At 37.8% G+C, this 26,630-nt stretch overlaps 5 protein-coding genes and 3 non-coding genes across 11 annotated transcripts; 7 read left to right on the forward strand and 1 right to left on the reverse strand.

Moving 5' to 3' along the window:
• Positions 1–2,213: 2,213 nt before the first annotated feature.
• On the reverse strand, positions 2,214–4,351 carry LOC103333190 (Ribosomal protein S4 (RPS4A) family protein). Its single transcript, XM_008236027.2, has 5 exons — positions 4,212–4,351; positions 4,031–4,108; positions 3,732–3,912; positions 3,482–3,579; positions 2,214–2,908 (listed from the first exon to the last, which is right to left on the reverse strand). The coding sequence occupies exons 1-5, from the start codon at positions 4,212–4,214 to the stop codon at positions 2,471–2,473; spliced, it is 798 nt and encodes a 265-aa protein (XP_008234249.1). The 5' UTR covers positions 4,215–4,351; the 3' UTR covers positions 2,214–2,470.
• Positions 4,352–4,977: 626 nt separating this feature from the next.
• LOC103333286 (Mitochondrial import inner membrane translocase subunit Tim17/Tim22/Tim23 family protein) lies at positions 4,978–8,178 on the forward strand. 3 transcript variants are annotated; one of them, XM_089044229.1, is made up of 6 exons: positions 4,978–5,135; positions 5,244–5,443; positions 6,051–6,241; positions 6,341–6,413; positions 6,584–6,641; positions 7,702–8,178. In XM_089044229.1, the coding sequence occupies exons 2-6, from the start codon at positions 5,293–5,295 to the stop codon at positions 7,775–7,777; spliced, it is 549 nt and encodes a 182-aa protein (XP_088900355.1). In that variant the 5' UTR covers positions 4,978–5,135; positions 5,244–5,292; the 3' UTR covers positions 7,778–8,178. The 3 variants fall into 3 exon arrangements, with proteins under 3 accessions (XP_088900355.1, XP_088900354.1, XP_008234360.1); XM_089044228.1 differs by having other exon boundaries at positions 5,017–5,443; XM_008236138.3 differs by lacking the exon at positions 6,584–6,641 and having other exon boundaries at positions 5,034–5,443.
• On the forward strand, positions 7,353–7,494 carry LOC148921369 (small nucleolar RNA snoR137). Its single transcript, XR_016123451.1, has one exon. It is a non-coding gene; the product is annotated as a small nucleolar RNA snoR137 (small nucleolar RNA).
• A 527-nt stretch (positions 8,179–8,705) lies between the features above and the next one.
• Positions 8,706–12,795, forward strand: LOC103333450 (phenylacetaldehyde reductase-like). 2 transcript variants are annotated; one of them, XR_001677975.2, is made up of 7 exons: positions 8,706–8,867; positions 8,960–9,132; positions 9,228–9,413; positions 9,512–9,674; positions 10,621–10,807; positions 11,340–11,535; positions 12,321–12,795. XR_001677975.2 is itself a non-coding variant. In XM_008236314.3 (6 exons), exons 1-6 carry the CDS (start codon positions 8,750–8,752, stop codon positions 11,482–11,484), a joined length of 972 nt encoding a protein of 323 aa, XP_008234536.2. In that variant the 5' UTR covers positions 8,706–8,749; the 3' UTR covers positions 11,485–11,664. The 2 variants fall into 2 exon arrangements, 1 of the variants encoding a protein (XP_008234536.2); XM_008236314.3 differs by lacking the exon at positions 12,321–12,795 and having other exon boundaries at positions 11,340–11,664.
• LOC148921370 (small nucleolar RNA snoR137) lies at positions 11,972–12,113 on the forward strand. Its single transcript, XR_016123450.1, has one exon. It is a non-coding gene; the product is annotated as a small nucleolar RNA snoR137 (small nucleolar RNA).
• Positions 12,796–13,332: 537 nt separating the features above from the next.
• Positions 13,333–16,365, forward strand: LOC103333541 (phenylacetaldehyde reductase-like). The gene is made up of 6 exons (XM_008236429.3): positions 13,333–13,534; positions 13,626–13,798; positions 13,894–14,079; positions 14,178–14,340; positions 15,287–15,473; positions 16,022–16,365. The coding sequence occupies exons 1-6, from the start codon at positions 13,417–13,419 to the stop codon at positions 16,164–16,166; spliced, it is 972 nt and encodes a 323-aa protein (XP_008234651.2). The 5' UTR covers positions 13,333–13,416; the 3' UTR covers positions 16,167–16,365.
• Positions 16,366–22,205: 5,840 nt separating this feature from the next.
• LOC148921371 (small nucleolar RNA snoR137) lies at positions 22,206–22,345 on the forward strand. The gene has a single exon (XR_016123452.1). It is a non-coding gene; the product is annotated as a small nucleolar RNA snoR137 (small nucleolar RNA).
• Positions 22,346–23,536: 1,191 nt separating this feature from the next.
• Positions 23,537–26,597, forward strand: LOC103333631 (phenylacetaldehyde reductase-like). Its single transcript, XM_008236549.3, has 6 exons — positions 23,537–23,718; positions 23,811–23,983; positions 24,079–24,264; positions 24,363–24,525; positions 25,469–25,655; positions 26,247–26,597. Exons 1-6 carry the CDS (start codon positions 23,601–23,603, stop codon positions 26,389–26,391), a joined length of 972 nt encoding a protein of 323 aa, XP_008234771.2. The 5' UTR covers positions 23,537–23,600; the 3' UTR covers positions 26,392–26,597.
• The last annotated feature ends 33 nt before the right edge of the window (positions 26,598–26,630 follow it).

Here is a 26,630-nt window from a genome sequence, read left to right on the forward strand (position 1 = left end):
ATCAAACACATACCAAATGCTGCTCCAAGATAAAAGAATACACTTGGCAGTAATTCAAATTGCTTAAGCCAACCTTAAGCATAGCCATACTACACCCCCTAAACATTTACGGTTTAAAAGCGACATGTGTAATTAAGTCACGAATCGATAGAGGATTAAAGTGACATTCTAAGTTTATGACCTCCTTAAATAAAATGAAGACTACGTGTCATATTATATGACAGTGTGAAATTTTAAATGTTACCGTTGAAGGAGTAACTTAAACACTTGAAGGCGAAAGATATTTGGTTGAGGAGGAGGTCAATGAGGGTAAGGATTTGCAGGTAAAATTGGAACTAAATTTAGGGGAAAGTGGCAGCTACAACTATCAGCAAGGTGAATGTAAACGTAGTGAATATTAATTATCTAGGAGATGGTTTCGTCATATGCAGTTCCAAGCTACTTTTATGCCAGCCAAATAAATATGCATCACAAACCAAGGTGAAACCAGAAATTTTTTAATGGGTGAGCTAGCTAAAGTTATTAGCTTAAAATCTAATGATAATTTTTTTTTTGTACTTACATTTTCTATAGTAAAATGCTTCTTTTTTGGAGACAAATTAATAGAAATTTTTTTAAATTGATGTTGGGACAAACTTTGACACCAAATACAAATGCGGAAGACCTCTTACTATGCTTATTGGTGTTGAACTTGTATATATATATATTTATTTTTAATTAAAATATTATGCTATATATATAAATTATTTTTTTCCTAAACCTTCCTACAGCCAAGGGCAACCATTGCCTTGGTTCCGCCCATGTCACAAACCTTCTAATCTAAACTCTATTCGCTACTTTTATCTTTTTTATTTTATTTTACCTTGTTGATTAAGATATAAATAGATTAGTATATCCTAATTAGCAATACCATCCGGTGTAGCTCATTAAATTATCTATGGTTGAGATACCGGGTTCAACTCCTGGCACCGCAATTGTCTTTTTGGCTTAATTCACTGCTTTTACCTTTTTTTTATATTTCCCTGTAATTAACTTTTTTATATTACCTTTTTAGAAATATTTTTGCTCACAATTTAACTCGAGGGCATTATCACCACAATTCTTAATACTCAATACATGTCCATAAAAATAATTATGGTTAACTTGTTACATATCTCTCTCAAAGTTTACACTCACTTCTTCTGCAATTCAGAGTATTTTACTTTCATTTTCAATAGCTTTTTATTAGCATTTGAATAAATAAATAATGTTATTATCACACCATCCAGCGTAGATCATTAAAATTATCTTAGAGCATCCACAGTGGTCGCATGTAAAAGGGGTTGTATATCAGATTTAAACCCTCTATCGCCGGAATTAGCTCCAATGTTCGCATGTAAATGGTTGTACATTTGCATTCTTAGGCTGAGATGCCAAAAAAGATGGAAGTTTACATCTTTTTTTACGTTCCAGAAGCGAGTCCCACGGCTGATAAAGGAGGGAGAGGAGAGAGAAAAGTAGCAAAGTTTCTGGAATTACGCACCCCACACTCGCGAATACAACTTCAGTTGCCCAACATAACTTAGTTCGGGCCCCACTTGTGGCTTAGTGCGCTTGATTTAATGGCATTTGAATTGGTGCTACAACAGATAAAACATCCTACGGCTCCCAAAATCATTAATCTAAAGGCCCAAACAATTTCTAAACAAACCCCAAAATCATCTAATTGATGCGAAAAAAGGCCTAATTTTTTTCCTTCAAATTTTCTATATATAAGTACGACCTTTGTTCACAAAAATCACCACTCTTCATAACTTATCCGAATTCGGGGATGTAAAAATCACCACTCTTCATAACTTATCCGAATTCGGAGATGTAAAAGTGACTTTACACCCCCAAATTTACATCTCCCCACTGTAGATGCTCTTAGAGTTAAGTTACCCAGGTCATTGAAATCTTTTTTTAAAAATTCATAATTCACAATTCAGTTTTCCATTTTTCCTTTTCATTAGCCAGACAATCACAACATTAGCAGCAAATTCTAAATTCCTACTTCTAAAATAAGTTCAGAAGTACAGCGCCTCTATAAATTTAAATGAAATAAATAAATAAATGTTGGCAAGATGATTATTCCTTTTTATGGACGAGGATGAAATAAGTGTACATGGAGCTTTCGTGCATCAGAAAAATTGTTTCAATGAATATGAGAAAATAAAAGCTAAAAACAAGTAAAATTGCAAAGCCAAAATCATCCGAATAACATAAGCAGCAAGTCAATTAAAATTGGTCCGATACATATCTCATTCCAGCACAAAACATAATAACATTCAAGCCAGTATTGCAACTTAAATAATCCACAAAGCAGGGCCGCAAAATGAAAGAAAATAGAATCCTCTGAGCATAAGCTGAAAAGAGTCAAACTGCTTAACTGATTCAACTAAGTACCATCTACAACTATAGGAACAACAATCTATAGTTGCCACCCTATTGTTTAAGCAGTAGCAGCTGTTTGGGCGGCTGCTTGTCGCTTCTTTGCCTCCTCAAGGATGGTTAGCTTGATACCTTTGCCCTTGGGAAGAGACACCCAAGGCTTTGTACCCTTGCCAATGGTGAACACATTACCAAGCCGAGTAGCAAACTCGTGACCAGTGGCATCCTGAACGTGGATGGTCTCAAAGCTTCCCTTATGCTTCTCCCTGTTCTTAATGACTCCAACACGACCTCTGTTTCTTCCACCAGTCACCATGACAACATTTCCAACATCAAACTTAATGAAGTCGGTGATCTTGTTTGTCTCCAAGTCCAGCTTGATAGTGTCATTGGCCTTGATGAGGGGGTCAGGGTAGCGAATAGTTCTCCCATCATAAGTGTTAATATAGGGGATGCCCTTCTGCCCAAACTGCACTGACCGAACCTTGCATAGCTTGAACTGCTCAGGAAAATCATATTGCGGAGTCAGATATAGTTAATTATCTAACCAATAATATAAGATAAAACGGAACAAAATACATTTCAGAAAGTACTTCAAGTCACTGACATCATATTGCAAAGCATAATGAACATAAAGCCGAGCAAAACAAAATACAAGAAACAACTAACAGAAAGACAACAAACATAGTGTTGCAGCTCGTAGACTTCTTATTTGTACCACTCGTTTGCAGGAACACCAATGCACCTGATCAATACAATTGGTGGCAATTTAATCTATCACTAGAAATACAAAACTAACGCCCTCCATTCAACTAACGTGAATACTTCCATGGTCATGTTAGCGTTTCTTCCTAGTAGACTCTCTGATATTTTCTTCCACATAAGATGACTGTAACATATTTTTCTTTGACAAAAGTATATTTCTACACTTTAGCTATTAAACCAATTTCATAGATAGAACATGTTCAGTAGATTTGTTAATAAAACTGACATACAATGGCTATATATTAAATAAGTTAGAACATAATTACATTTCCGCAAAACTAAAGAGAGATGATATACAAGGACCAACCTTAGACTCCTCATCTCTAATGGAGTGGAGCCGGAACCGACCCTTGGTGTCATAAAGCAGACGGAAATTCTCATTTGTTTTTGGGATGGAAACAACATCTGTAGATATAACAACACAACAAAACTTTCAGCACATTTCCAAGGATCACACTTGTTTCATTTTATAGTTCTACTCTACCACTAAATATTATACAAAAATGAATCGGCAAAGTAACAAAATGGTACTAAATTAGTGAAAGTGTTGAACTTACCCATGAATCCAGAAGGGTAGGTCTTATCGGTCCTAACCTTGCCATCAACCAAAATATGACGCTGCATGAGAATGGAAACGACCTCACGGTATGTGAGAGCATACTTCAACCTGTTCCTCAGGATGAGGATCAGTGGAAGGCACTCCCTAGATTTGTGAGGCCCAGATGATGGCTTGGGAGCCTAGACAAAGATTTGAAGCAGAAAATTACGTTAAACCCAAATCAAAATGAGACCAAAAATGAAACTTCATTGAAATTTTTTCTTCTTTATTCATTTTGGGGAGGGAGGGTTTACTTACAAAAGCACCCCCAAGCTTGTCGAGCATCCAATGCTTTGGGGCATTGAGCCTCTTCAGATGCTTCTTCAATCCTCTAGCCTGTAACACGAAGCATAAACCCACAGTTATACACACAACAGAGATCTTCAGAAGCATACGACAAAAAAGAAATACAGAGAGAGATAGAAGGAAGAGGGTATACCATTTTAGCAGAGGCAGATGCCGAAACCCTAGGTGGGAATGAGGAGGAGGTGCGATGCTGAAGAAGACAGGGACGAAGCGGCGGAGAGGCTAAGATTTATATGGGTGTATGAAATAAAGAGGGGGTTTTAGGGTTTGGGGAAGGAAAAGAGCGAGGATTCCGTGTGGTCGTGCTCAGACTGGGATGGAACGTGGACGGACCTGATTGAATGTGAAACATATTGGGAGGGTAGAATAGTAGCATCCCATTTTTAGCCACATCCATTGGTAAATTGTTTTTATTAATCTATTTTTTTTAATACAAACGGTAGTCTAAATTAGAGGGGACGTGATTTTTTTATACATAAAAGTTAAAACTAAGATATCATGATTCAAACTGAGATCACTGCAAATCAAAGTCTTTTTCCATTGGACTAGAACCTCTATTTTCTTATTAAGTTGAAGTCTATTGAACACTTGGCTTCTTTCTTATGTTTTGTGGGATGGATTTGTCTAAGGTTGGTGAAAAAATTCAGAGCTCCATTAGGTCTGTCAGATCGCCTGGCCTTCGACCTTTTGTGGGGTTGGGTCAAGGTCGAGGGAGTTGACGGCGAGAGCTATGGGGTTGGGAGAGGGAAGGGGTTACCGGTGCAGGTTTTTTTCTTCTTCATGTTTTTAATTTTTTTAATTTTATAATATTTTTAAAGAATTTTATGAAAGTAATGAAATTGAAATTTCATAGTCCATTTTGATACGGCACCTAAACTTGAAGGGGGTCGTTAGTCCTAAAAGTTAAAGAAGGAAAGTAAAAAAGAACTAAAAAGAGCTAAAACGAAAAAGAGAAAAACAAGTAGGTTCGTCCATTAAAATTTAGATGGAAGACACGGCACGCGGGTAAATTGCTTCCCAAGGCTCTTGCGCCCCAAGCCTCGTCAACAACTCCAAGGTTATATTTTCTTCCTACACTGGTTTCAGAGACTCACTTCTATGGCGGCGAAGCTTCAAACCCTTTTTAACTGATCCACTTCTCCGTTCCTCACCCTCTCTTTAACAGAATAGTATATGGGCTTTCGTTGATTTGGCTGCTAATTCAAGCTACAGCTATGGCCACGAATACGGAAAATGAATCTACAGTCTCAAGAGAAGTAGAGAAGCCTCCAATTGAGCCTATACGGTTGCCTTCGGTCGAGGAGATTCGAGGCCAAGACATTTGGAACAACTGTGCTGTGCGTAGTGTTGTCAGTGGAGTTATGGGTATGGCTAAAGTTCTTTCCTTTCCCTCATTTTTTGGATTTTCTCACATGGGTTTGAGTTTTTCCCCTTATTCTATGTTTGTTTTCTGAGAAAACGTGGGAAAGTTATGTTCTTTTTGTCTCTTGTCTCGAACTAGATTGTTGTGGGTTTCAGAATGCGTAAAAGTCACCTCTGTGTAGCCTTGTTCTTGTGCTAGATTTAGTCATTCACAAGTTTGTTAATACCTGGGGTTGTATTTATGAAAGGAAAAGAAAAAGAAACTAAATTTCATTGATTTCATCACCTCGTTCATTTCTCTGCATTTGAGTTGAGTGTTGGGGTTTGCTCAATTTAGCGAACTCTACCACAAGGTCATTACATTGGCGTTGTACTTTGATTTTGGCTGTGAAAAACAATTAATTTGAAGTTTTGCATGTATTTGTACAGAACTTAATAGTAGGTGCCACTGGAAATTTATTCTGTTTTATTCGCCATGTTGTTTCTTAAGCAACCAATGGTATAAATGTATAAGTATGTTGTTGTAGATGAGGCTGTATCTAGGCTATTAGGATCTTGAAATCTAATTATAGTAATGGCTAATTCTTTGAATGTTGTTGGAATTCTGTAGGTGGTGGGCTTGGATTGATGATGGGCTTGCTTCTTGGGGCGTTGGACACTCCTCTAATGCAAGACAAAATGACTGGCAGACAGCAGTTCATTTACCAAGCAAAGCAGATGGGCCAGAGGAGTTGGAGTTCTGCAAGAGCATTTGCAGTTATGGGGTTTGTTTTCTCAGCTGCTGAGTGTGTTGTTGAAAAGGTATTGCCGAATATGTTAAAATCCGTACTCTTAATTTTTATTTGATTGATGAGGTTTAATATCTTTGCTATGGGTGCTAATTCTGCATTATTGTTTCAGGCACGAGCTAAACATGACACAACAAATACAGTTGTTGCTGGATGTGTAACTGGAGGTGCACTGTCAGCAAAAGGTAACCTTTTCCCTGATCTGTTAACCCTTTGTCTTTGTTGAAAGTGTAATATGAATTTGTGATATGTTGTTATACAAAACTTTAAACCGACATATACAGATCTTACACTTCAGATGAAGTCCAAGGAATTTCGTAGTCTATATAATGATTATTTTCAACTCTGCATTCAGGCATATCACCATATGATTCTACCTGCACACTTGCTTTCCCTTTCTTCTCCTTTGGAAGGTGAAATTGAATAATCCCATCTTTTCTTTGGCAGAACATTTGTTAATTTGAGTTGCTGGTCTGAACTGATTTCATTTAGATGTAGGGATGGGGAAGACAAGTAAAATGCTATTTTGACAGAGCTGATGAATGGTGTTTGTAAAAAATTTAACATCTTCAAACATAAACGGATGAGACTTATGCCATTGAATACATCAATTATCTGGCTGGAGACCCCTAAGGGGTTAGTGCCTTGTTCTAGCTCTATCAGTCAAATGCAGATACACGCCTTCCCCCTCCCCCAAATGGTCCCACAGTCCGTTTTCCAATCAATATTGAGCTGATGTTTAACATTTACTTTCAGAAGCTACATGATTGCTTCTGTTCACGGAATTCGTTCATTAGTCAGCATGTTTATTTACAAGGGATTCTAGTAGTTAAATAATGTCATACATTATAGATGGATCCTTTGTTGTTTAACCATTTTATAATAAGTTACAATAATTTTAAAATAAGAGGTTGCATACCTTTATCATTTCTCTGGTATCATAGTTAGAATCTGAAGTTCACATCTATAACCAAATTCAGCTTCTTAATCCTGTTTTGTTGCTCCTTAAGATGCAAATAGAAAACCAGAAACCATTTAGAGTGTTGGTTACCTTTAATTAGTTGAGCACTTCCTTGTCCTGGCGTAGACAGGGTATAGAGGGCAGTCATTGAGTAAGTCTCAATGTTGCTTCTTATGGTGAACTCCCTGTAAATTTTGTTGGGTTGGGGATGTTCAAGTTTCCGAAGCATAGATCAAATTGCCAGTATTAAACAGAACCATGCATACTTTTTGGTTGCACTGTGTTACCTGTCTCCTGGTACATGTTTTATTTTTTTCAATTATTAAGTCTCACTGAAAGATAAGTGGTATAACATGGGTGAAAGGATGAGTAAACAATACAAGTACTGGACCGAGTGGTTAAGAATTTGACCCTTGTTGGAATTGTTCTCATTATGGTCCTGCTATCAGTGAAATTTCCTTCCATGCATATCAATCTCAGGTTCTTACAATTTTCTTGTTGTGCTGTTTTAGGTGGTCCACAAGCAGCCTGTGTTGGTTGTGCTGGTTTTGCTGCATTTTCAGTGCTGATAGAGAAGTTTTTGGATAGACATGATTGAATTTGAGGGCATTGCTATGTTGCCCCATTTTTGCAGACTAAAAGTACGACAGATCAGTAGAAGAGAAATAGCATCTTGGCCTGCAGTAATACAGATGTTTTTGCTTAGATTCAACTTCAGCCATTGTTATTATTATTTATTCCCGTTTATGAAGGGATGTACCAGCTAAATTACAAAGCCAATCATTTTGTATTATGTTATTCTGTTGACTGCAGTTCCAGTTTCATAATTTCAACAGAGGATATGTGACTGAGGAAATTGAATGGATTATAGAGAATGTTTGCTGCAAGATTCAAATAAATAGGTAGAAGGGAATTTCTTATTCCATTGTTGTATTAATTCCACGATATACTAGACTGGTAATGGTAATGAATTTTTTTTATTCGATTGACGAGAGAGGGGAATTGAACTTGAGATTTCTTCTTTCCATCGGAATATAAGTAGTTATTGCGAGAGAATATTTATGTCTTTCATCGAAAAAAATTCGGGTGAGAATTTCCTTATCACATGGTACGATGAATGTCAAGCACTGACCAGTTATAACATAACATATGTTTAACACACCCTATGGCACGTGACAAGGAAGATCCACCCTATCAATAGTTGAGAGTGACTCGCGTGCACAAGTAATTGAATTTCTACCGTGAAGAAATTTTTATTTTTTATAAATTTATTGAAACGTATTCTAAAAAAAATGTGTCAAATTAAATTTTAGGTGCAATAGTAGATCATGATAATGTGTCCGCCTCTTAGCATCCGAGTTTGAATTCCCCTCCTCATTAATTAGAGTAGTTTAGAATATTATCGATTCCTCAAAATAAAAAATAAAATATTAGACATGGGCATCGAAGTTCTTTTGGGCTTATCTTAGAAGGTTCTCCGACGTGGCCCAAATCCAACTGGTCACCAGCAACAAGTAACTGAAGAGCTCTCCTCGCGGAAGAGGTACTAACTAGGATAATATGTCGAAGACAGGTGAGGTCGTATGCGTTACCGGTGGAAGTGGCTGCATTGGATCATGGGTCGTCCGCCTCCTCCTCGACCGTAATTACACCGTCCATGCCACCGTCAAAGATCTCAGTTAGTTTATCCTTTGCCTTTTCCATTTATCTACACAACTGCCATTTCCTTGCTGTTCAGTCTGAAACGTCGTCGTGTCGTTTTTGTTGCAGAGGACGAGGGTGAGACGAAGCATCTAGAAGCCCTAGAAGGAGCAGCGACGCGTCTCCGTCTCTTCCAGATCGACCTCCTCGACTACAACTCCATCTTCGCCGCCATCAATGGCTGCTCCGGCGTCTTCCACCTCGCCTCTCCTTGCATCATCGATCAAGTCCAAGACCCTGAGGTTGCTTCATCTTCACAAAAACGCCATAAAAGAAGCTCAATTCTTTGTAATTATGATTATATTTAGATGAAATTGGTGTGCTTTTTGTTATACAGAAGGAGCTTCTGGACCCGGCGATCAAAGGAACGCTTAATGTTCTGACGGCAGCGAAGCAGTCTGGGGTCAGGCGAGTGGTGCTGACATCCTCCAACTCCGCCATCATTCCCAGCCCTCGCTGGCCGTCCGATAAGATCAAGGGTGAGGATTGCTGGACCGATATTGACTACTGCAAGCAGAAGGGAGTAAGTTACTGAGTGCCTAAGTTCTTAGTTATTATAGTTTGAAATTTTGAAAATTGGGGACCGTGATGTGATGCTGATTGTGTATGCTGTTTGGTTAGTTGTGGTATTCATTGTCGAAAACTTTGGCGGAGAAAGCTGCGTGGGAATTTGCCAAGGAGAAGGGATTGGATGTGGTTGTGGTGAATCCTGGCACCGTGTTGGGCGATGTCATTTCGCCCAGGCTCAATTCTAGCATGGTGACGCTAGTGCGCCTTCTTGAGGGTATTGTTCTCTGCACATTTGTGTTTGAATATCTTCTAGCATTGCACCTAGAAGTAGATTGTTGACTCCATCCAATTCTCATATGTGCAGTCTTATTTGAATACTCTATTATTGTGTAATGTTCTGTTGCCTGATAGTTTGCCATGTTACGTTGCCAAATTGTTGATCGAAATCATACATTCAGATCAGACATAGTTTTGCATTTGATTGACAGTTTGTTTGATAACATAACATCTCTATAGTAAGAGAACATTTCCCATTTATTATTTGTGGTAACATGGGACTAAGGTGACCACGTTCTTATTGAGGCTGTAGTTGGTAGATGAACCAGGAAGCAGGTGGACAGTAGACATTTTCTGAAAAGACATTTCTGCTAAAGAAAGGTTTGAGTTTGGTGTTTAAAATCTTGAAGTATTTTTTCATTTATAATACTTGAGTTTGTTTGAAATTTTTTGCTTAGTTAATCCCCAAGTTTGGAGAAGGTAGATTGCATGAGAATGAGTGTGTGTGGCAATAGAGGAATCCTTTTGCACCTCTTTGCTAGCAAGCAAATACTTGGCTCCTTCTTTCCTGCAAATCACCCTTTCACATGTGTGCAGAATTTATTTTTATTTTTCTTTCTTTTGAGCGTTTAATGAGTTATCTTTGCACATGAGTGAAGCTGTGATTCGCAAGTACAGAGGACTGGCTTCGTCCAGATAAGAAGCCAAGCAGAGTCCCTGCTAGCATATGTTTCTCTTTAAGTTTGATAGTTTATGTCATTAAAGGGTCGGTTTTTGGTTTCCTTAAATTGTTTATCCATGTCACCTTATCTCTTCTCCTGGTTAGTGGAGGACTGGACAGAAGGGTAATGGCCCTAGAAACATCATGGCTGAAGTAACAAGGAAAATCGATCAACCTTAAAAAGAAAAAGAATTGACAATATCCTTGTCAATCTTTGCTGCAGGCTGCACTGAAACATACGAGAACATCTTTATGGGAGCTGTGCATTTTAAAGATGTAGCTCTTGCACACATTTTAGTGTATGAGAACAAATCGGCCACTGGTAGACACCTGTGCGTTGAAGCTATATCACATTATGGTGACTTCGTGGCCAAGGTAGCTGAACTTTACCCTGAGTACAAGGTTCCGAGGTAAATTCCAGTCCTTAGACACCTGTAAAGTGGTTTTGCAACTGAATCTATGTGCATATATATATATATATTTGACCAGAACTATGTGCGTATCTTAAGTTGAGGAGTTTGGTTTCCTGATAACAACAATAAGCATCAGAACGTCAAATATGCAGTATTGTGAAACTGATACCCTATGTTATAATTGATAGCAAAACAACAGATGATCAAGCTGAACCTCATCATAACACAGCTACAGCTCATTGTACTGAATTATGTTCTCACAAATGGTTCTAACTGATTGTATTTAGTTAGACAGGTTGAGTGATTTTAGGGATTAGTCTGTAACTGTATTGCTAAAGCTTACTATAAATACTTGTAAATCCTTCTCCATAAATTCATGAGAGAAAATCTGTTATTTTACAATAATTATTGTCAAGACATCCACTGCTTCATTGCAACTTCTTTATCTGCCAGTACTCCTTTTACAGTCATTTCATGAACATATGGCTTTGAAATTGCTGAAGCTATTAATACGTTTATTATTGTGCAGTTTGCCGAAGGATACCCAACCCGGGTTGCTGAGGGAAAAAAATGGAGCGAAGAAGCTAATGAACTTGGGTTTGGAGTTCATTCCCATGGATCAAATCATCAAGGATGCTGTTGAGAGCCTAAAGAGCAAGGGGTTTATTTCATAAACGAAACTGAAGGATATGAAACTTATGAGGAACCTACTTATTGTAGAAGTGGTGAGGACATGCAACCTAAATGATATAGTTAATGTATTGTGTTTAATATTATGTACCAGTCATGCCTCCATGCAATCTGTATATGAATAAATAAGCAACATTTGAATGTTCATAATCTGTTCTGCTGAAGTATTTGCTTAAAATTAAAAGTTAACGTAGTCCCAAACTCAATTCTCATTTACTGGCTCAAGGTGCAGCGGATGGTGAAAAGCTACAATTTTTATTTATTTTCGTATTCACAAACATTAAGCTAATAAGGCAAAGACATTAAATTCATTGTACTTGTAACTCAAGCGATTATGAGCGCAAATATGAATTTTTGAGCAAAACTTATTCTCATGGGAAAAAGATTCCAAGATTAAGACCTAGATCCCAAGTTTTTCAATGTTGCTGGCCTAGACAGGGTATAGAGGGCAGTCATTGAGTAAGTCTCAATGTTGCTTCATATGGTGAACTCCCTGTAAATTTTGTTGGGTTGGGGATGTTCAATTTTCCGAAGCATAGATCAAATTGCCAGTATTAAACAGCACCATGCATACTTTTTGGTTGCACTGTGTTACCTGTCTCCTGGTACATGTTTTATTTTTTTCAATTATTAAGTCTCACTGAAAGATAAGTGGTATAACATGGGTGAAAGGATGAGTAAACAATACAAGTACTGGACCGAGTGGTTAAGAATTTGACCCTTGTTGGAATTGTTCTCATTATGGTCCTGCTATCAGTGAAATTTCCTTCGATGCATATCAATCTCAGGTTCTTACAATTTTCTTCTTGTGCTGTTTTAGGCGGTCCGCAAGCAGCCTGTGTTGGTTGTGCTGGTTTTGCTGCATTTTCAGTGCTGATAGAGAAGTTTTTGGATAGACATGATTGAATTTGAGGGCATTGCTATGTTGCCTCATTTTTGCAGACTAAAAGTACACAGATCAGTAGAAGAGACATAGCATCTTGGCCTGCAGTAATACAGATGTTTTTGCTTAGATTCAACTTCAGCCCTTGTTATTATTATTTATCCCCGTTGATAAAGGGATGTACCAGCTAAATTACAAAGCCAATCATTTTGTATTATGTTATTCTGTTGACTGCAGTTTCAGTTTCATAATTTCAACACAGGATATGTAACTGAGGAAATTGAATGGATTATAGAGAATGTTTGCTGCAAGATTCAAATAAATAGGTAGAAGGGAATTTCTTGTTCCATTGTTGTATTAATGCCACAATACAATACGAGACTGGTAATGATAATGAATTTTTTTTCTCCAATTGACGAGAGAGGGAATTCGAACTTGAGATTTCTTCTTTCCATCGGAATATAAGTAGTTATTGTGAGAGAAAATTTATGTCTTTGATAGGAACAACTCGGGTGAGAATTTCCTTATAACATGGCAGGATGAACGTCAAGCACTGACTAGTTATAACATAACAAGTGTTTATAACACACTATAGCATGTGACAAGGAAGATCCGCCCTATCAATAATTGAGAGTCACTCGCATGCATAAGTAATTGAATTTCTACCGTGAAAGTAAATTTTTTAAAAAATTTATTGTAACTTATTCTAAAAAAATATCAGTGTCAAATTAAATTTTAGGCGCAATAGTGGATCATGGTAATGAGTCCGCCTCTTGGCATCCGAGTTTCAATCCCTCTTACCATAAATTAGAGTTAGTTTAGAATATTATCGATTCTTCAAAATAAAAAAATAAAATATTAGACATGGGCATTTCTTAAAACGAAGTTACTTTTGGGCTTATTAATGTCTTAGAATTAAGTGAGTTCTAAAATCCGACGTGGCCCAAATCCAACTGGTCACCAGCAACAAGTAGCTGAAGTAACTGTAACCAAGCAAAGCTCTCCTTCCGGAAGAGGTACTAACTAGGATAATATGTCGATGACAGGTGAGGTCGTATGCGTTACCGGTGGAAGTGGCTGCATTGGATCATGGGTCGTCCGCCTCCTCCTCGACCGTAATTACACCGTCCATGCCACCGTCAAAGATCTCAGTTAGTTTACCTTTGCCTTTTCCATTTATCTACACAACTGACATTTCCTTGCTGTTCAGTCTGAAACGTCGTCGTGTCGTTTTTGTTGCAGAGGACGAGGGTGAGACGAAGCATCTAGAAGCCCTAGAAGGAGCAGCGACGCGTCTCCGTCTCTTCCAGATCGACCTCCTCGACTACAACTCTATCTTCGCCGCCATCAATGGCTGCTCCGGCGTCTTCCACCTCGCCTCTCCTTGCATCATCGATCAAGTCCAAGACCCCGAGGTTGCTTCATCTTCACAAAAACGCCATAAAAGAAGCTCAATTCTTTGAAATTATGATTATATTTAGATGAAATTGTTGTGCTTTTTGTTATACAGAAGGAGCTTCTGGACCCGGCGATCAAAGGAACGCTTAATGTTCTGACTGCAGCGAAGCAGGCTGGGGTCAGGCGAGTGGTGCTGACATCCTCCAACACCGCCATCACTCCCAGCCCTCGCTGGCCGTCCGATAAGATCAAGGGTGAGGATTGCTGGACCGATATTGACTACTGCAAGCAGAAGGGAGTGAGTTACTGAGTGCCTAAGTTCTTAGTTATTATAGTTTGAAATCTTGAAAATTGGGGACTGTGATGTGATGCTGATTGTGTATGCTGTTCGGTTAGTTGTGGTATTCATTGTCGAAAACTTTGGCGGAGAAAGCTGCGTGGGAATTTGCCAAGGAGAAGGGATTGGATGTGGTTGTGGTGAATCCTGGCACCGTGATGGGCGATGTCATTTCGCCCAGGCTCAATTGTAGCATGGTGATGCTATTGCGCCTTCTTGAGGGTATTGTTCTCTGCACATTTGTGTTTGAATATCTTCTAGCATTGCACCTAGAAGTAGATTGTTGACTCCATCCACTTCTCATATGTGCAGTCTTATTTGAATACTCTATTATTGTGTAATGTTCTGTTGCCTGATAGTTTGCCATGTTATGTTACCAAATTATTGATCAAAATCATACATTCAGATCAGACATAGTTTTGCATTTGATTGACAGTTTGTTTGATGACATAACATCTCTATAGTAAGAGAACATTTCCCATTTATTATTTGTGGTAACATGAGACTAAGGTGACCACGTTCTTATTGAGGCCGTTGTTGGTAGATGAACCAGGAAGCAGGTGGACATTAGACATTTTCTGAAAAGACATTTCTGCTAAAAAAAGGTTTGAGTTTGGTGTTTAAAATCTTGAAGTATTTCTTCATTTATAATACTTGAGTTTGTTTGAAATTTTTTGCTTAGTTAATCCCCAAGTTTGGAGAAGGTAGATTGCATGAGAATGAGTGTGTGTGGCAATAGAGGAATCCTTTTGCACCTCTTTGCTAGCAAGCAAATACTTGGCTCCTTCTTTCCTGCAAATCACCCTTTCACATGTGTGCAGAATTTATTTTTATTTTTCTTTCTTTTGAGCGTTTAATGAGTTATCTTTGCACATGAGTGAAGCTGTGATTCGCAAGTACAAGAGGACTGGCTTCGTCCAGATAAGAAGCCAAGCAGAGTCCCTGCTAGCATATGTTTCTCTTTAAGTTTGATAGTTTATGTCATTAAAGGGTCGGTTTTTGGTTTCCTTAAATTGTTTATCCATGTCACCTTTCTCTTCTCCTGGTTAGTGGAGGACTGGACAGAAGGGTAATGGCCCTAGAAACATCATGGCTGAAGTAACAAGGAAAATCGATCAACCTTAAAAAGAAAAAGAATTGACAATATCCTTGTCAATCTTTGCTGCAGGCTGCACTGAAACATACGAGAACATCTTTATGGGAGCTGTGCATTTTAAAGATGTAGCTCTTGCACACATTTTAGTGTATGAGAACAAATCGGCCACTGGTAGACACCTGTGCGTTGAAGCTATATCACATTATGGTGACTTCGTGGCCAAGGTAGCTGAACTTTACCCTGAGTACAAGGTTCCGAGGTAAATTCCAGTCCTTAGACACCTGTAAAGTGGTTTTGCAACTGAATCTATGTGCATATATATATATATATATATATATATATATATTTGACCAGAACTATGTGCATATCTTAAGTTGAGGAGTTTGGTTTCCTGATAACAACAATAAGCATCAGAACGTCAAATATGCAGTATTGTGAAACTGATACCCTATGTTATAATTGATAGCAAAACAACAGATGATCAAGCTGAACCTCATCGTAACACAGCTACAGCTCATTGTACTGAATTATGTTCTCACAAATGGTTCTAACTGATTGTATTTAGTTAGACAGGTTGAGTGATTTTAGGGATTAGTCTGTAACTGTATTGCTAAAGCTTACTATAAATACTTGTAAATCCTTCTCCATAAATTCATGAGAGAAAATCTGTTATTTTACAATAATTATTGTCAAGACATCCACTGCTTCATTGCAACTTCTTTATCTGCCAGTACTCCTTTTACAGTCATTTCATGAACATATGGCTTTGAAATTGCTGAAGCTATTAATACGTTTATTATTGTGCAGTTTGCCGAAGGATACCCAACCCGGGTTGCTGAGGGAAAAAAATGGAGCGAAGAAGCTAATGAACTTGGGTTTGGAGTTCATTCCCATGGATCAAATCATCAAGGATGCTGTTGAGAGCCTAAAGAGCAAGGGGTTTATTTCATAAACGAAACTGAAGGATATGAAACTTATGAGGAACCTACTTATTGTAGAAGTGGTGAGGACATGCAACCTAAATGATATAGTTAATGTATTGTGTTTAATATTATGTACCAGTCATGCCTCCATGCAATCTGTATAAATGAATGAAATAATCTGTTCTGCTGAAGTATTTGTTTAAAATTAAAAGTTAACGTAGTCCCAAACTCAATTCTCATTTACTGGCTCAAGGTGCAGCGGATGGTGAAAAGCTACAATTTTTATTTATTTTCGTATTCACAAACATTAAGCTAATAAGGCAAAGACGTTAAATTCATCGTACTTGTAACTCAAAGCGATTATGAGCGCAAATTTTGAATTTTTGAGCAAAACTTATTCTCATGGGAAAAAGATTCCAAGATTAAGACCTAGATCCCAAGTTTTTCAATGTTGCTGGCCTAGACAGAGTATAGAGGGCAGGCATTGAGTAAGTCTCAATGTTGCTTCTTAGAGCATTTCCAGCAGTGCAGGCTGGGCTCGGGCTGGGGGTTTGGGTACTGTAGGCGTTTCCAGCTACAAAATGGAGCCGGGCAAGAGGTGGGGGCAGACTGAGCTGAGGTGGGAAGTAAATGTCTTTGTCCTTTTACTTTTATTTATTTTTATATTACTCCATTTACTTAAGTTTACAATGTAAATAAGGAAGTACCCCCCATTTGGATTCAAATAAAAATATTAGAAAATCAAATTCCCACCAAATCAAAATATGAAAAATCGGTTTTAGTGCAAAATACGATTTAGGCTAAAAATGATGGCTCATTAAGTCAATATATACTTCATATTAAAATCCCATAAAATCAAGTTTTCTTATTTGATGTGTAAGGAATAAAAGCCGCCAAAAATTTTCTTGAGAAAATGATTATTTCGAAAAACCATTTTTCATACTTAGTCAATATTGCACATCCGCTAAAAATCTTGAGAAAATGATTTTTCATACGTAGGAACCCAAAAATCTTATCCGAACATGTTATCCAAATTAATTGTTTAAGTAAACAAAGTTGTGAAAAAAACAAAAAAATGAATAGTATTTGTCATGGCAAACCTAAACTGCTGTTTCACTAAAACACCCAAAATGAAGGTTGAAATTATAAAAAAACCAAAGCACTATTTAAACATATAAACACACCCAAAACCCATCATTACACACACTCAAAACTCATTTATAAACACACCCAAAAAGTTGACTTTGGGGTTGATTTTGGGTGTGTTTCTATATTTAAATAGTGCTTGGGTTTTTTTATAAATACATGTCTAGGATTGGGTTTATTTATAAATTTGTAAAAAAAAAATTGTGTTTCCAGCAATGCAAGGCTTGTCATGGCAAATACTATTCATTTTTTTGTTTTTTTCACAACTTTGTTTACTTAAACAATTAATTTGGATAATATTTTCGGATAAGATTTTTGGGTTCCTATGTGTCAATACTATTCATATCGGATCAGATTTTCGGTTTCAAATTTCAGATACATTTCAAAATTCAAATTTCAAATAAATTCAAAATGTCAAATTTCAAATACATTTCAAAATTCAAATTCCAGATAAATTTCAAATTTCAAATTTCATGTGAATTTCAAATTTCAGATAAGATTTTCACCCTCTAAAATTGCGCCACGTGTCATCTCTATCTGCCTAAATTTTTCTATAAATGCAGAGGCTCAGCTCATACCTCCCACACCATATCTTCTCTACATCTTCATTTCTCATATTTTAGATTTCATTTCTCGGATTTTAGATTTCATTCTCTATTCTCAATGTCAGACGATATGGAAGAGGTTTTGGAGAGACAAGAGCGAGAAAGGCGAGCAATAATGCGTAGAAGAGCTGCAAGCAAAAGGGCGCAGAGAGAACTAGATGAGCAACTTGGTGTGGCCGTTGCTTTGCTTTGGAGGAAGAAAACCAGAGCCACCGTGGTTCACGAGAAGGCCGAGCACCGAATGTGGACAGACATAGACATTCTCGGGGTAAGAATCTTATGGAAGATTATTTTATCCCACAATCTCTGTACTCTGATGTTCATTTTCGAGCAAGATATAGAATGCAACCCCATCTGTTCAATAAAGTCATGCATGATATTTGCAATTATGATGACTACTTTGTTCAAAAGAAAAATTGTCTTTGGAGATTTGGGGCTGCTTCCCGAGCAAAAGTTCACACTGTGATAATGAATGTTGGCATATGGGTCATCTGCGATCGGTGGATGAGATTGCCGGATGGGGAAGTCCACTATTTTGGAGAGCTTGGTGCGATTTTGTGATGATGGAAAATCTGTACACCATGGACTACTGCAGACCTACGCCCGAGGACCTGCAACGGCTTCTACAAAAAGTGAGTCTCGTGGATTTCCTGGAATGATTGGTAGCATTGACTGCATGTACTGGCAATGGAAAAATTGTCCATCTGCTTGGCAAGGGGATTATGGGAATCGGAAAGGGCAGAAAAGCATCATCCTCGAAGCAGTTGTTGGTTTTGACACATGGGTTTGGCACGCCTTCTTTGGAGTTGCCGGCTCTCAAAATGATTTGAACGTCCTGGGTCAATCCCCGATGTTCAATAATGTTCTGAGAGGTGAAGGCCCAACTATCACATATCAAATTAATAATACCGTCTACCAGAACGGGTATTATCTAGCTGATGGTATCTACCCGAGGTGGACAACATTTGTGAAATCAATTCCACATCCCCGATCCCACAAGGAAATTTTGCTGCCTATCAAGAGGGGTACATAAAAGATGTGGAGAGGTGCTTTGGTATCCATTCAAGTCCGGTAGGCAATTATCAGGGGAGCGGCACGTCTATTTGATGAGGAGGTGCTTAGGAGTATAATGATGACTTGTATCATCCTCCACAATATGATTGTGGAAGATGAGTATGATTACGATGCTGCTGAAGATGAGTATGAACCAGATCCAATGAACACCGCCTTAACACGAATTTATGAAAAACCTATGGGGCCAAATGGAGAACCAGTGCAGCATGATCCATTAGTTAGAGACGATAGTTTCATGCATCGGATGATTGAGCGCTACACGGAGATGCAATCGTCATATATTCATGAACACCGTCAAATGGACTTGATGGAGCATTTGTGGGCGGTGAAAGGCAATGAAGGACAATAAAGTAAAGTGAAGATGTGTTTTTAATGTATTATGTTTATTTTATATTTTTAGTTATGCTTTGTTGTTATGCTTTAGTTGTGGTTTGTTTATTTTTTATGCTTTGATTGTGGTTTGTTTATTTTTTATGCTTTGGTTGTGGGTTGCTTTTTATGTATGGAATGTTTTGAATAAAAAGGAATGTTGTTGAATATTTTCTTCATTCACTAAAAGACAATGAATACAACTCATAAAATAAAATACATGAATTACAACTACTTTTTTAAGCAAAACAACTAAAATGGTACAATGAAATGAAAGGCAAGCAAACTAACTTAATGGTTTTGATCATTTAACCAATCCGTGTTGCTAGGTCCATCGTCACGAAAAAGTCTTCGTCTCATAACATCCCTTCGTTCTAACTTCTAAAATTGTTTTGTTTCGGGGGACATATGGGTTGTATCCATAGTCATAGTTTCCCAATCATTTTTTTCAATCTTTCCTTGGCGTACATACTCCCTTTCTTTTGCATATTCTACTTCCATTGCCCTATCGTGCTCTTGTTGTTTCATATCCATTTCAATTCTCATGGCTTGCATCTTTGAAAGCTCCTCCAAATATTTAGATGTATTCTTGGTAGAATTACTCCCTCTCTTCACCTTCGCCGCCTTCCTCCCAATAGGCCTCGGCTCTTTTTCGATAGGTGAGTCTTGACTCATCGGGGAATCCATAGGTGAATCCGATGTCGGTGTCTCATGGAGTGACATCTCGTTCAACACTATCGTTGGACCCGTTAGAATAATTTGGAATCTCTTACAATTCTTCACCATCTCCCAACATAGGGTATGGTTGAAACTTTTTTTCCCTTACCCAGTAGCACCAAAAAACATTTGTGCTTGCATAATCTATACCAAAAAAAAAAAAGGTAAGGCAAGAAACTTTAAAAAATATTGGCAATGCAACAAGTATATAAAAAAAAAAAAGGAAATACAAGAAACTAAAAAAAATATTGGCAATGCAACAAGTATTAAAAAAATTAATGGAAACGCAAGAAACTTTAACCATTTATTAGAAAGCAAAATAAAATATAAATATTGCAATAAACATTCATATTAATATTGGAAATACAAGAAATATTAACATAATATATAAATTGCAAGAAACATTTAAATAAAATTTAATATGACATAGAACTTAATAAATAAAAAAATTACAAATAATTTACCTCACTGCTAAGGTTTTGCCCGCTTCTATGGTTGTTCATTCGCTTTTGTCAAGGCATCTCTCCACTTTCCCAACTCTTTATTAAGAATTTTCCACCTACTAGATAATGCTTGATCCGTACGGGTCGAACCAATTACCCTTTCACAAAATTCCTGATGAATTTTTTTCCACATATGACAGAATTTGATCTCATTGCCCGTTACGGGACAATGACTAACTTGGAGCCAAGCCTCACACAAGCTAATATCTTCCGTCATGCTCCATGCCCCTCCTCCGGTTTCACTAGAAGAACCCATAATATGATAGAGAAAAAAACAACTTGAAAGAGAGAAAAAAACAACTTGAAAGTGAAAAAAATTTGACTAGAAAGTGAAAAATAGTAGAATGAGAAGAAAATGTATGAAGAGTTGGTGTTAAAAGCGAAGAGTATTGGTTGGTATTTATAGAAAAAAATTCAGTATTTTTTCGTATTTTTTAAATTTTTCGATTTTTTTCTATTTTTTTGGCAAAAATTGCATCGTTGGATTCTTGGAAAAAACTAATCGGAGAGCCGAGCTTCCACGTCGCATAGAGCCGTTGGGGTTACTTTTTGATTTTTATTCGCAAAAAATGGCTGCCGTTGGATAAGTTTAAAAGCGGATCGGATGGCCCAAAGACATGCGACACGTGGAATCATGCCGTTGGCGGCCGTAGCGTCAAATTTTTAAACGGGCATGTGTATTGCACGCGACTTTAAAAATTTAAGCCCGCGTCATCATAGCGTCTGGCCACGCGTTATCACGGCCCGCAGGTTGGAGCTCAAGCCGCCTCCCCTCGGGCTTGCCCAGTTTGTAGGCCCCCTGTTTGCCCGGCGACTTCTTGTTCTTTGGAAACCACATTTTGGGTTTACCCCCAACCTCCTCTTGGGCCCTTTCGCCAATGCTCTTAGAGCAACTCCGGTGAGAAGCCCAAGCCTCTGTCTGGGGTTTGGGCCAAAAAGTTGTTTCTAGCAACAAGCCCGGGCCCAAAGTGGGACCCAAAAACTGGCTGCTCAAGACAAGTCAGCCCGAGCTCCACTGAGTTTAGGTCTTGATGTCGTGAGCTCTGATGCGCTACATCACATGTCGCATTTTGGGCTCTCCGATCAGATTTTTTTCTCCAATCCAATGGCAGCCAATTTTTGTGCAATTAAAAAAATTAAAAAATTGAAATTAAAAAAATCAAAAAACAAAAAAATACTGATTTTTTTTTTTCTATAAATACCAATAAATACTCTTCACTTTTAACCAAATTCCTCATACATTTTCTTCTCCTTCTACTATTATTCACTTTCTACTCAATATTTTTTTTCACTTTCAAGTTTTATTTTTCTCTATCATATTATGGCTTATTCTATTGAAAATGGAGGGGCATGGAGCATGATATCTTATTCGAAAATTTAAAATTTGAAACCGAAAATCTTATCCGAAAATTTTATCCAATTATGATATATGAATAGTATTGACACATAGGAACCCGAAAATCTTATTTGAAAATATTATCCAAATTAATTATTGAGATAAAAAATTTGTGAAAAAAACAAAAAAATAAATAGTAATTGCCATTTGCCATGACAATGGGTGAAAACACACAATACTATTTGCAAGGGCAATCACTATTCATGTGAATAGTGGCTGCCCTAGCCCCCTTGTCATAGCAATGGGCAAATGGGTGGAGTTGCTCTTATGATGAACTCCCTATAAATTTTGTTGGGTTGGGGATGTTCAATTTTCCAAAGCATAGATCAAATTGCCAGTATTAAACAGCACCATGCATACTTTTTGGTTGCACTGTGTTACTGTCTCCTGGTGGTGGTACGTACATGTTTTATGTTTTTTCAATTATTAAGGCCCTGTTCGTTTATGTTTTGAGAGCCCATTTTCATTTTGAGAGAACAAAAACAAACAAAAACCTGTTCGGTGGGCACAAACAGAAAACACATAGAACGTCTTAAGAAAACAAAAACAATTTCATGTCTACTTGTAGAAACAGAAAAAAGCTTTTTTCATTCTCATAGGAAACAACATTGAAAACACGATGCTTCTCTCCCCATCAGACCAAAACCACCATCAAACGCTGCCAACAGAGAATCACACGCAGAGCTTGAACCACCAACATCACCCTATCAAAATCAACACCGCCCCATCGAACCAGATTGTCACCGCCACTCAATCGAACCCAACAAAATATCTACGCAATTGAATTGAACCACCATCGTTGAACAACTAATTACCGAATCAATTTTCAGTCCAAGAAAAGGAAAGGGAGCTGTGAAGCTATTGGAAGGTGAGGTTGCAGAGAGAGAAAGACAGAGAGAGGGTGCAGCAGCATGAAGAGAAAGTGGAAAAAGGGGGGTTGGTATGATTCTTTCAATTTTGGAGAGAGAGAGAGAAAGATAGGGAATGTTAGAATTGGGGTGGGTTTGCAGAGAGTGAAAGTGAAGGTTGGGTTGAGGTTTCAATTTTTTTTTAAAAGATAATTCTAGTTTTATACTATATAATTTTATTCTATTTTTTAAATGATATTCTTTAAGATGCTTAAAAAATATTTTTTTAAAATAATATACGTACTTAATTTTTTTTTTTAAATTCACATATTAATTACATAATGTTGTATTTAAAAAACATAATGCATTTTAATTAAAGTTACATACATTCTTCACTGTTTTTGTCATTTTCACATATTCTTTGGACTCATTTTCACTGTATTTGTTCTCTGAAAACAGTTTTTAACTAATCTACTAGACACATTTTTGTTCTTTGAAAATGTATTTTTATTTTCTCGTTTTCATTCTATGAAACATTTTCAAAATACTCACTGAAAGCATTACCAGACGGGCTCTAAATCTCACTGAAAGATAAGTGGTATAACATGGGTGAAAGGATGAGTAAACAATACAAGTACCGGCCTGAGTGGTTAAGAATTTGACCCTTCGCATTCGAAGTTCTTTTGGGCTTGTTTTAGAAGGTTCTCCGACGTGGCCCAAATCCAACTGGTCACCAGCAACAAGTAGCTAAAGTAACTGTAACCTGCAAAGCCCTCCTCGCGGAAGAGGTACTAACTAGGATAATATGTCGAAGACAGGTGAGGTCGTATGCGTTACAGGTGGAAGTGGCTGCATTGGATCATGGGTCGTCCGCCTCCTCCTCGACCGTAATTACACCGTCCATGCCACCGTCAAAGATCTCAGTTAGTTTATCCTTTGCCTTTTCCATTTATCTACACAACTGCCATTTCCTTGCTGTTCAGTCTGAAACGTCGTCGTGTCGTTTTTGTTGCAGAGGACGAGGGTGAGACGAAGCATCTAGAAGCCCTAGAAGGAGCATCGACGCGTCTCCGTCTCTTCCAGATCGACCTCCTCGACTACAACTCCATCTTCGCCGCCATCAATGGCTGCTCCGGCGTCTTCCACCTCGCATCTCCTTGCATCGTCGATCAAGTCCAAGACCCCGAGGTTGCTTCATCTTCACAAAAACGCCATAAAAGAAGCTCAATTCTTTGTAATTATGATTATATTTAGATGAAATTGTTGTGCTTTTTGTTATACAGAAGGAGCTTCTGGACCCGGCGATCAAAGGAACGCTTAATGTTCTGACGGCAGCGAAGCAGGCTGGGGTCAGGCGAGTGGTGCTGACATCCTCCATCTCCGCCATCACTCCCAGCCCTCGCTGGCCGTCCGATAAGATCAAGGGTGAGGATTGCTGGACCGATATTGACTACTGCAAGCAGAAGGGAGTGAGTTACTGAGTGCCTAAGTTCCTTGTTATTATGGTTCGGAATTTTGAAAATTGGGGACTGTGATGTGATGCTGATTGTGTATGGTGTTTGGTTAGTTGTGGTATCCATTGTCGAAAACTTTGGCGGAGAAAGCTGCGTGGGAATTTGCCAAGGAGAAGGGATTGGATGTGGTTGTGGTGAATCCTGGCACCGTGATGGGCGATGTCATTTCGCCCAGGCTTAATGCTAGCATGGTGATGCTATTGCGCCTTCTTGAGGGTATTGTTCTCTGCACATTTGTGTTTGAATATCTTCTAGCATTGCACCTGGAAGTAGATTGTTGACTCCATCCAATTCTCATATGTGCAGTCTTATTTGAATACTCTATTATTGTGTAATGTTCTGTTGCCTGATAGTTTGCCATGTTGATGTTGCCAAATTGTCGATCACAATCATACATTCAGACCAGACATAGTTTTGCATTTGATTGACAGTTTGTTTGATAACATAACATCTCTATAGTAAGAGAACATTTCCCACTTATTATTTGTGGTAACATGAGACTTAAGGTGACCAAGTTCTTATTGAGGCTGTAGTTGGTAGATGAAGCAGGAAGCCGGTGGACATTAGATATTTTCTGAAAAGACGTTTCTGCTAAAGAAAGGTTTGAGTTTGGTTTTTAAAATCTTGAAGTGTTTCTTAATTTATAACACTGAGTTTGTTTGAAGTTTTTTGCCTAGTTAAACCCCAAGTTTGGAGAAGGTGGATTGTGTGAGAATGAGTGTGTGTGGCAATAGAGGAATCTTTTTGCACCTCTTTGCTAGCAAGCAAATACTTGGCTCCTTCTTTCCTGCAAATCACCCTTTCACGTGTGCAGAATTTATTTATTTTTTTGTTTCTTTTGAGAGTTTAATGAGTTATCTTTGCACACATGTGAAGCTGTGATTTGCAAGAACAGAGGACTGGCTCCTTCCAGATAAGGAGCCAAGCAGAGTTCCTGCTAGCATATGTCTCTTTAAGTTTGATAGTTTATGTCAATAAAGGGTCGGTTTTTGGTTTCCTTAAATTGTCTATTCATGTCACCTTATCTCGTCTCCTGGTTGGTGGAGGACTGGACAGAAGGGTAATGGCCCTAGAAACATCATGGCTGAAGTACCAAGGAAAATCGATCAACCTTAAAAAGAAAAAGAATTGACAATATACTTGTCAATCTTTGCTGCAGGCTGCACTGAAATGTATGAGAACTTCTTTATGGGATCTGTGCATTTTAAAGATGTAGCTCTTGCACATATTTTAGTGTATGAGAACAAATCGGCCACTGGTAGGCACCTGTGCGTTGAAGCTATATCACATTATGGTGACTTCGTGGCCAAGGTAGCTGAACTTTACCCTGAGTACAAGGTTCCGAGGTAAATTCCAGTCCTTAGACTCCTGTAAAGTGGTTTTGCAACTGAAACTATGTGCATATATATGCATGCATATATTTTGCCATATATATGTAGAGTGCTTTTGCCATAACTATGTGCATATATTTTTTTTTTTGCCATAACCTTGTGCATATCTTATGTTTAGGAGTTTGGTTTCCTGATAACAACAATAAGCATCAGAACGTCAAATTTGCAGTATCATGAAACTGATTCCCTATGTTATAATTGATAGCAAAACAACAGATGATCAAGCTCAACCTCATCATAACACAGCTACAGCTCAATGTACTGAATTATGTTCTCACAAATGGTTCTAAGTGATTGTATTTAGTTAGACAGGTTGAGTGATTTTAGGGATTAGTCTGTTACTGTATTGCTAAAGCTTACTATAAGTACATGTAAATCCTTCTCCAAAAATTAATGAGAAAAAATCTGTTATTTTACAATAATTAGTGTCGAGACATCAAATGCTTCATTGCAACTTCATTAACTGCCAGCACTCCTTTTACAGTCATTCCATGAACACATGGCTTTGAAATTGCTCAAGCTGTTAATACGTTTATTATTGTGCAGTTTGCCGAAGGATACCCAACCCGGATTGCTGAGGGAAAAAAATGCCGCGAATAAGCTAATGAACTTGGGTTTAGAATTCATTTCCATGGATCAAATCATCAAGGATGCTGTTGAGAGCCTAAAGAGCAAGGGATTTATTTCATAAACGAAACTGAAGGATATGAAACTTATGAGGAACCTACTTATTGTAGAAGTGGTGAGGACATGCAACCTAAATGATATAGTTAATGGATTGTGTTTAATATTATGTATATGTACCAGTCATGCCTCCATGCAATCTGTATATGAATAAATAAGCAACATTTGAATGTTCATAATCTATTATGATGTGGTATTTGCTTAAAATTAAAAGTTAACATAGTCCTAAACTCAATTCTCATTTAC

The sequence above is a fragment of the Prunus mume genome, linkage group LG1 (genome assembly GCF_029339155.1).
Source record: "Prunus mume cultivar Tortuosa linkage group LG1, ASM2933915v1, whole genome shotgun sequence".
In the NCBI taxonomy this organism is placed as follows: Eukaryota; Viridiplantae; Streptophyta; class Magnoliopsida; order Rosales; family Rosaceae; genus Prunus; species Prunus mume.